Source organism: Sparus aurata, chromosome 5 (assembly GCF_900880675.1).
Source record: "Sparus aurata chromosome 5, fSpaAur1.1, whole genome shotgun sequence".
Classification (NCBI taxonomy): domain Eukaryota; kingdom Metazoa; phylum Chordata; class Actinopteri; order Spariformes; family Sparidae; genus Sparus; species Sparus aurata.
The window spans coordinates 13,739,433-13,748,680 of record NC_044191.1 but is presented as its reverse complement, the minus strand read 5'-3'; the positions used below and the strand labels follow the sequence as shown (position 1 = coordinate 13,748,680).

The 9,248-nt window shown below is 41.6% G+C and overlaps 1 protein-coding gene across 2 annotated transcripts; it reads left to right on the top strand.

Moving 5' to 3' along the window:
• The first annotated feature begins 507 nt into the window (after positions 1 to 507).
• Positions 508 to 9,030, top strand: polk (polymerase (DNA directed) kappa). 2 transcript variants are annotated; one of them, XM_030415663.1, is made up of 15 exons: positions 508 to 626; positions 756 to 899; positions 1,221 to 1,340; positions 1,491 to 1,643; positions 2,132 to 2,263; positions 2,437 to 2,548; positions 2,709 to 2,930; positions 4,442 to 4,566; positions 4,784 to 4,950; positions 5,035 to 5,067; positions 5,193 to 5,289; positions 6,026 to 6,197; positions 6,351 to 7,397; positions 8,131 to 8,179; positions 8,335 to 9,030. In XM_030415663.1, exons 2-15 carry the CDS (start codon positions 771 to 773, stop codon positions 8,414 to 8,416), a joined length of 2,640 nt encoding a protein of 879 aa, XP_030271523.1. In that variant the 5' UTR covers positions 508 to 626; positions 756 to 770; the 3' UTR covers positions 8,417 to 9,030. The 2 variants fall into 2 exon arrangements, with proteins under 2 accessions (XP_030271523.1, XP_030271521.1); XM_030415661.1 differs by having other exon boundaries at positions 2,398 to 2,548.
• Positions 9,031 to 9,248: the final 218 nt, after the last annotated feature.

Genomic DNA, 9,248 nt, shown 5'->3' with positions numbered 1-9,248 from the left:
TAGCTCTAATAGTTCACATAAGGAACAATGATAACGCCCAGTCTAAGGTTCATGAGGTCCACCGGTGGAAAAAAATACCACTTATTTCAAGCCATAAAGTCTAAAAGGAAACTCTCTCGGCTCATTTGCTGCTGCAAATGAAGCCAATTACATTATCTGCTGTGACTCTTCTGTACCACACGGGGTCGCTGTAGGGCAGCTGCACAGTTTCTCAGTACTGGCCGATGTCAACCAAAAACGTACCTCTGTAGTTTTTGTCCCTTGTTCATACTTTGGGTACTGCGCACAAGACAACATTATTTAGAGACTATGTTGATACAGGAGTTTAATCCAATTATTGGTTTATTTCTATACATATTGGCATATTTGAAAAAGGTAAATGGTGGCCCATTAAGCCTTAATCACATTTTAGTCTCATAACTACTCAATCATCCTAAACAGAGGTCTGTGAATTGATTTTTCCAATGTAAAATTGAAAACAAGACAAGTCCCGCCCCTTCCGGTGATGACGCAGGTACGCGGAAGTGCCGCCAAAACCGGTCGTTGTCGCTTGTGTTCAAAACATGTAGGGACTTGTACGTTAGACAGCTGAACGACTGTGATACAGAGGGCTTGTTTCGTTTCAGGTAAGTTACTTAATTAAAGTCGGCTTTCTGATCTAACTACAACAGCCACACAGTTAATGTGATCCTACTAACAGCGTGGAGCTCGTTATTGAACTGGACCAGTAAATAAAGGACTGTTTTCCTCTAAAGCGTCCATTCTTCAGGATGGAGAATGGGGTCATATCCACTAAAGCAGAGGGCTTCCTCTCCAGGATGGCACTCAATGACAACAAAGCTGGTATGGAGGGTCTTGACAGGGACAAGATCAACAAGATCATCATGGAGTCATCCAAGGTAGAAACTACAACTCAAATAGACTTAGTTCTATGTGAAATACAAATAATTTTTCATTCATTCACGCAAGTCATCTGCAAATTGCTATCTCCTGTGTCTGAAAAAGATAATTGTTGTGTTAGAAATGACAAAGATGTATAGTTTGTGACAGACATGAATTGTAGGGTCTACTTTTACTGGCTGTGTCCAGCCTTGTGTGAACGCCCTGTATCCCAAGTGTAATGACATACAGTCCCAGGAATAGATGTGCCATCGTAGCTTTTTGTTATAGCTCTGCTACATCATCTGTAACTCTTTATTGTCCTTGTCAATTCCCTGCAGGGATCCAGGTTCTATGAGAATGAGCTGAAGAAAGAGGAGCAGGTGAACCAGCGCATAGAGAAAATGATGCTACAAAAGGCAAAGATCACAGAACAACATTTGAAGAAAGCTCAGGCTCAGGTAAAACATGTGATGGACTTGCATTGTTACGGCCTTTCTTTGTAGAGGTTACTAAAAATGCACATGCAGATCAATGTGATGTGCTATTAAATGACAAATCTACATTTCAAAATGCCACTTCAGTGTTTTCCATCAAATCTCCCTCCACAGGTGGACAGGATGGCCACAGAGCTGGAGAGGAGTCGTGATCTAAGTCGTGTGATCGTGCATGTGGACATGGATGCTTTCTACGCTGCTGTGGAGATGAGAGACTGTCCTGAGCTGAAAGATAAACCAATGGCTGTAGGATCCATGAGCATGTTGGTGGGTTCAACTGTTATCTGAGATATTGACAGAATTGTGACAATAATTTATAAGATAATTATGCATGTGCTAGTTGTGTATGTGCATCAAATTCTGTACATGACAGACAGGGTAGACTAAGTATGGCCACATAACACTTTGAAACAAGCCAGCCAGGGAGGAAATGGTAAAAGGAAAACATGTGCATGAGGATACTCACACAGGAGGACCTTTTCTGATCCCACATATCCTTTAATCACAAAGTTTTAAATATTTATTCAGTAGCACACCATCATAAATCTCCTAACCATGATTCTGACTGTATAGTACAACAATAGTACAGTTTCTCAAATTACAGTATAGCAGTAAGTCTTCACATGCACGTACAACCCTGATTTATAAACGTTAGGATGATGTGTAAAGCAAAACGAAATATGGAATCATTTGCAAGTGAACTGTGTTCTTAATGTAAAAATGTTTCATTCTTATCCCACCCCCATCTTTTTCAGTCAACATCTAACTACCATGCCAGGAAGTACGGAGTCCGAGCCGCCATGCCTGGCTTTATTGCAAAGAAACTCTGCCCCGACCTAGTTATTGTTCCAACCAATTTTGATAAATACAGAGCTGTAAGCAAAGAGGTACGGGGTGATGGCAAACACGCAAACAAAGATTGCATGCATGCAGAAGCTTACAATAAAACAAATTCTACGCAGCCATTTTATGGCTTCTTGCTAAACTAACAGGTGCTCATGAGTTTATATCTGACTGCTAGATCCGGGAGATTTTTGCAGAGTATGATCCTCACTTCCAGCCACTGAGCCTGGATGAAGCCTATCTGGATTTCACAGACCACCTGGATCAGAGGCAGAGCTGGCCAGATACCTTACGTACACATCGCCCCCGAGCCAGCAGCACCGCTACAGGCAGGACTTAATTATACAGATTTGTAAATTGATAATATGGTGTGATGTGTTGCTTTGTTAATGACCGGACCGTTTGCCACATGCACCGTCTTCATGACAGAAAACATGTAACATTTCGTACCAGAATCTGATTATTGTGCGGATCTTTTTTTATGCAAAGGTGAAGAGCAGATTGAGCTTCCCCAGGAGACAGTGCCAGAGATGAAAGACCTCTCTCCAGTCCTGTTTGAGGATAGCCCGAGCTCCTCTCCATGCTTGCTGGATTCTACAGGTTTCGGTGCTGCTGGGGGTGGGTTCGAGGTGTTTGGGAAGTCTGCCGAGGAGGCTGTGAGAGAGATGCGTTTCCGCATTGAGCAGAAGACCATGCTGACTGCCAGTGCAGGTGAGGGAAAAAACATGTTTTGATAAAACACTGTCCAACACAGGGCTTTTTAAGATAATTTAATTTATTACAGATAGATAACATAAGGTTAGTGTATCAGCATATGCCTTAAATGGTCCCTATGTCTTCTTAAAACTAGTGGATGTTCTTCTCATTGTACGCCTAATTATTTCCATATTAACACAGTTAGTCTCCTTAAACAGAGGGATGGGCAAGTGGCGCAGGGGGAATTCCACTTGCAAGAATCCGGTATTTAGCCAAGAGAGTTACAAAAGCTATAAAGTTCTTCATATGATTTAATATTTCAGATGTAAGGGTGACTCCAAATAAGTAAATGATTGCAGATGATTTAACAGAGACATATAATTTGTGAGATTCTATTGAATATTTTCCAACCAAAAGTTATGCAGCTAGGGGAATGCCCAAAACATGGATATAAGTAGCTGGAGATTGATAACATCTCCATTGCAACAGGATTAAAATCCTCATACATTTGTGGTAGTTTGACTTTACTTAAGTTATAGCAGTGATAATGTTTACATTGTAGCAGCCTGTGCTTAGCAGAGATAGAACAATAGTGAACCTGCTGCAAACACTCATCCTCATCCTCTTCAACTTCAGTATGTAAATCATCCTTCTAAGGCATTTTAAAGGTGTGTAGAGATTGGATTTAGTCAGTGGAGGAGACTTTATAAAAGAGAGATTAAGCCCTTCCTTGTGTGGACTGTGGTCAAAAAGCAGTCGACACTTGCGGCTGCTGGTAAATTAGGCACACTACAGCAAACATTTCTAACAAAAGTGTGAGCCTCTTGGTACCTAAACATGATGAATGGGAAGATAAAATTTGCTGAGAGTTTTTGGAAAGATGAGAATATGTTGATCAGCATATAAATCTTTCCTTTTATTCCACAAGCATGACAGGAAGACAATGTTCCATCCATCAAAAAAGGGTGGTTAATGGATTTGCTACTATTGGAGCAAGGAAAGATGGGATCTGGAAGCCAAAATATTGCCTGAATTGTTTCCATATATTTTTTGCATTGATTAACTATTACATTTTTCAAAGAGGGAGTGACGGAGAGGTTCAAGGGACCATCAACAAGCGCAGACAGGAAGGCTGGTCTAGAAGAACAGGACTCCTTTATTGTCCATGGATGGATAGTTGGAGCCTTCCAGATGAAACCAGAGCTGAATTGCTCTAAAGTCATAGGCTCAGCAGTAAAATCTAAAATGTTTCAATGCTAAAAGAGGTTTTGGCATCATACCAATTTTTTCTCCTCCGGCTCCCTTCTCCCTACTTTCTAAACAAAAGCAAAAACTTAAGAAAATAAGAGCTGGCGGGCACTCCACTGTTATTATGATTAACTTTTTTACAATAACAAAACTGCTCAGCAATAATCGTAAAAGTCTTTCCTTAGAGACTTGGAATTAGAATTATAATCAATATTATGTGATGTAGCAGTCGTTCGTTTACAAACTCATGACTCAATTACAATTATTCACTCTCCTAGGTATTGCTCCAAACATGATGCTTGCCAAGGTGTGCAGTGACAAGAACAAGCCCAATGGCCAGTACAGACTGCCCTCCACTAAAGAGGCAGTCATGGACTTCGTCCAGAATCTCCCAGTTCGCAAAGTAAAGTACACATTACTCAATCTAAAACATAAACAGAGCCTCTTGGTGTAGTTGGTGAATAATTATGGAGGGATGTGAGAATGTAATCATGAGTTTTTGTGTGATTAAAGGATGTCAGATGTGGTGTAAAGTGACTAATGATGTGTTGCAGATGTGGGTGGGGGGGTTTAAAAGAAAATCTATATCAATATTTGAAAAGTTTGTGTATTTTTTCCAGATTTGTGGCATTGGGAAGGTGAGTGAGAAGATGCTCAATGCTCTGGGCATCAGCAACTGTTTTCATCTGAGCCAGCAGATGGCGTTGCTGTCGTTGTTGTTCTCCGAGACAGCCTGGCATCATTTCATGCAGGTTTCCCTGGGTCTGGGCTCTACACATATACCAAGGTACTCCACCGTCTGTTTTTATAAAACTCAACACATCAGATTATTCAGAGGAAGGATGATAATGCTGTGTTTGGTTTTATACAGGCATGAAGAAAGAAAAAGCATGAGCACTGAAAGGTATGGTTTAATGAGGCATACAAACACACGGACAAAGCTGAATTAATGTTTTTTTTTTTGTGTCCATCCTCTTCACTCTGCCTCATCTCTTTGTCCCCCTCTTTTCTGACACTTCAACTTTACAGGACATTTAGAGAAATGAGTAAAACTGAGGAGCAGTTGTCTTTATGCAGGGAGCTCTGTGAAGACCTAGCAGAAGACCTGAAGAAAGAAGGTCTAAAGGTATTGAAGGATGGTTGCTTTATTTACTTTCACCATGAATTACCTCTTTGCATATCTTAGGAAAGAGCAGGTTGTCTTCAATACAGCTTTGGCTGCCAGTCCTGTTAACATCAAGCATGCATTAGGTTTTGTTGTATATTCTCATTTTATGACTGCTGGGACATTGCTGTGATCAATGTTGCCTTAGCATACTCTCTGAATGAGCAGAGTGAAGCGAAATAAAGCGAGCACTGGGATTATTTGAACAGAAACGGACAAAAAATGGTTATACTGACTTTAAAACAAAAAGAAATCTTATTCGTGGTCTTCCTTGAATCACTCCGACTCCAAATCAAATCTCATACAATTACCTCAACCTGTTCAATTCCTTTGCAAATCGATAGAGAAAGGACTGGGTGGCTTGGCACGACCATCACCCCCCTGCCTGAGTCCCGATGTGGCCTTGATAGCTGTAGGAAATGGAGGGCCATTAAGGAGACAGCAGGGGCTACTATCAGCCTTGGAAATGTCTCCCTGGGAGATGATCACATTACTATGAAAGCGCTTTGTGGCGCGTTTCTCACAAGATGCACTCTGACAAATCAATCACTGATATGACAGATTACACAGATTCACCACCTTTCTCCTATTTGTGGCCCATCCATTCAGTGTCATCGATTATGCTTATAATTACAAGGTTGTTAGACAGTGGATAGGCATGATCGTTACTATTTTGAATATTTTGTTTTCCTTTCAGGGTAAAACCGTGACACTGAAGCTCAAGAATGTGAAGTTTGAGGTGAAAACCAGGGCGTTGACGCTGCCGTATGCTGTTGCTACAGTGGATGAGATCTTTGCTGTTGCTAAGGACCTCCTGAAAACAGAAAGAGACAATGAAAGCCCCCTGCCACTTAGATTGAGGCTCATGGGTAATTAGATCTGGCAATTTAACTTGCATATCAATTATTTTAACTAACTTGAAATAAATCTGAATGATCTGTGATACACTACATGTGGAAATAATAACACAGTTGTCCTTCATTTTGAGGATTTCTCCAGATGATTTGTTTTTGTGCTCATAGGTGTTAGAATCTCAGCCTTTGCGAGCGCGGATGATAAAAAGCCCCTGCAGAAGAGCATCGTTGGCTTTCTTCAGCCAGACAAGACAGACTCGAGCTGCGCTTCACAAGGAATACATCAAAAGATGGAGAAAGAGCATCTCTCCAATCATTCCTTCCAGACCTTGACCCTTGCGCCTCTTCCCCTGGCGCAGAAGTGCCAAAGAGAGGAGGTTACCGGTTGGAGAAAGCAGAGGGGCTTGGAGGGGAGCAAGACTGGTGAAGAACCCCAACAGTCTTTCTTTCAAAGGGCTCATGCCAAAAGAATGCAACTCCAGGTAGCGAATGCGAGCGCACAAGAGGAAAAACACGGGGAGAGCACCTCGGCAGTTACTCCTACATGCACTCAAAAGGGTCTGGAGGCATCAACAGAAGTGCATGAGAGTAATTGTACAGCCTCAGATGCCTCAGAAAATGACTTGGTTGCTCCCGTAGAGGCCCATGCATCCACATCAGGCTTTGGTAGCACAGTGTCAGAGCGCTTCACCTGTCCAGTGTGTTTCAGGCTGGTGGAGACGACTGATTTGACTGTCTTCAACAAACATATAGACCAGTGTCTAAGTGACACCTCTAGAAAACCGAACCAAATCGCAGCATCAGATTCTGAGTCAGATGTGGACCTAGAGAACGACCATACAGAATGTGAGGTGGCGGGCAGACGGAGGGGGGATAGTGAGGTCGAAGAGGACAAGGCAAAGAGCAGTGAAGAGATGGATTCAAGCGGAGCTGAACCTCAAGAAGACCAACGCAGCTCGAAAAACAAGTCTGTGCAAATGGCTTTGTCGATTGACTGTGACAACAAAACTGTGACCTCGCAACGGCCTCAGTCATGTAATAATAAAGGCCCCGTCCTCGTCTGCCCAATATGTCAGCTGACCCAGGACAGCAATGACCTCGTTCTCTTTAACCGCCACGTTGACCTCTGCCTGAACCAGGAGGTCCTGCATGAGCTGGGAGGACAGGCTTCATGTCCCATAAATCCACCTGCTGTTACAAATTTCAAGGCCTTAGGTAAGGATGTGTATCCAATGAGGTTGCGCAACACTTGATTTATTTGTCAGTCTACAACACAGGGTTTCACCGCAAAATGCAAGTTGCAGTCCCTTGAAGCTACACAGGAACCCTTTTTTTATCACATTTTTTATAGTGGAGTGTTGAGGATGAGTTAAGGAGTTAATGATAATTCTGTTGTTTCATCATATATATGATAATATAGATTACACCAGCTTTAATTATTCATTTAGTGCCTTGTGTACTCAGGTCCCCAGGTCAGTGTTTCCTTCGTGGATCTATAGTCTGAGAATGTGTCTATCTCTGCTGATGTCAGATACCATCCCGTTAGTAATGTCTATGAACTGTGTCCGTATGACATCTTTGGAGTTAACAAACGGAATGTCTATTTGGGAGGATGTCGGTGGCCTGTGACCTTATTATTTCCTGACAGTGACATTGTGTGAGAAGTTTGTATCGATTCCTACAGAGAAAAGACATCTCATTTCAGCCCATGGGGCTTCCTTCGCTTTGGTCTTGGAAATGGCTAAATCACTTTCTCACGTATTTATTTCTTACAATGAACTGCACCCTGGTATCCTCTTAAACAAGCCTGCCTCAGAAATTGCACTCTTTATAACCCTGAGGAGGTGCTGCAATTGTGTTCCTTCTCGGTGGCTGTCACTTTTTTCTCGATGATGGTGTTTTTTTTTTTTCCTCATCCATGTTCATGAGTGTCTATTTCTGTTCACAGACAGAGGCCGTCTCCTGCCAGGGCAAGCAATCAAAGGCAAAAGCAAAAGGTGAGACTGCTTGATAACAGATTGTTGCTGCACTAAAAGTTGACAAGTGTTTTCTGCAAATACTGTATTTGGAATTTACAATCATGCCAACATGAGATGTTTTTATTTATACAAAACTTCATGTTTTTCTTTGTGTAAATTTTGATGACTTTTAGACGGGACCCGCCTTCCTCGCCTCCCTCTAAAAAATCTAAAGGCCTTGGCCCCCGCAACACCATCGACAAGTTCTTCAGGTGACAGTCATACGCGCAGAACCTCCACCCTCATCTGGAGGAACTTGGGAGAGTTTTCTACAGCACATCTCTGACCTCCTGCTTTTATTCTTCTGGGCATGGTTTAAGTCTCACTACAGACTTCATGGCTGAAACTGTCCTCACTGTCGTTAAGCCATATAAAAGAAATCTTCAAGAACACTGCAATTAGATTGCTGATGTAAGAAGCTGAATATGTGCAGTAATATGCTTAATATTTTTATAAGCCATACACTCGGCAAGAAATGAAAGCTGACCGAGACGAATTCTGTGTGTTTTAATTACGGCAAATTAATGGAAATATTTATGACCCTGTTGTCTGTCAGTGCCAGTTTCATTGCTTATTTTCTGTCACTCACTGAAGAGAAGACTGTTTTTATGTGAATGTATGCTAAATGGATCACAGGGATATTTATTACATGTGCCAGCGTTGTTTTGAATTGATCTTCATTAAGTTATTCAGATATTTTCAGTAATTTACAGTTATATTTATTGTGATTTTCAGTAATAATACTCAATGTTTAATGTTGAATCATTAAGATAAGAGAATCATTCTATCATGTAAGTTGAAGTGGAAATAAATTAAACATCTGGTGATGACATTTGTATAATTTATTCCCACCCATTCTCCATTAATCAGACGTTTTAACCAAACAACGGGGTAGGCTTGTTGAAGAAACACAGAGTTCGACTGGAGTGTTTAACTCCTGAAGCCGAGGAAAACAGTTGCTCCAGGTGAAAGTGTGTAGTAGCCAGGAGCATGAGACTGCATTACATCAGGCTACATGAATGCAAAACATTGCTGAAAAGGTTCTCTG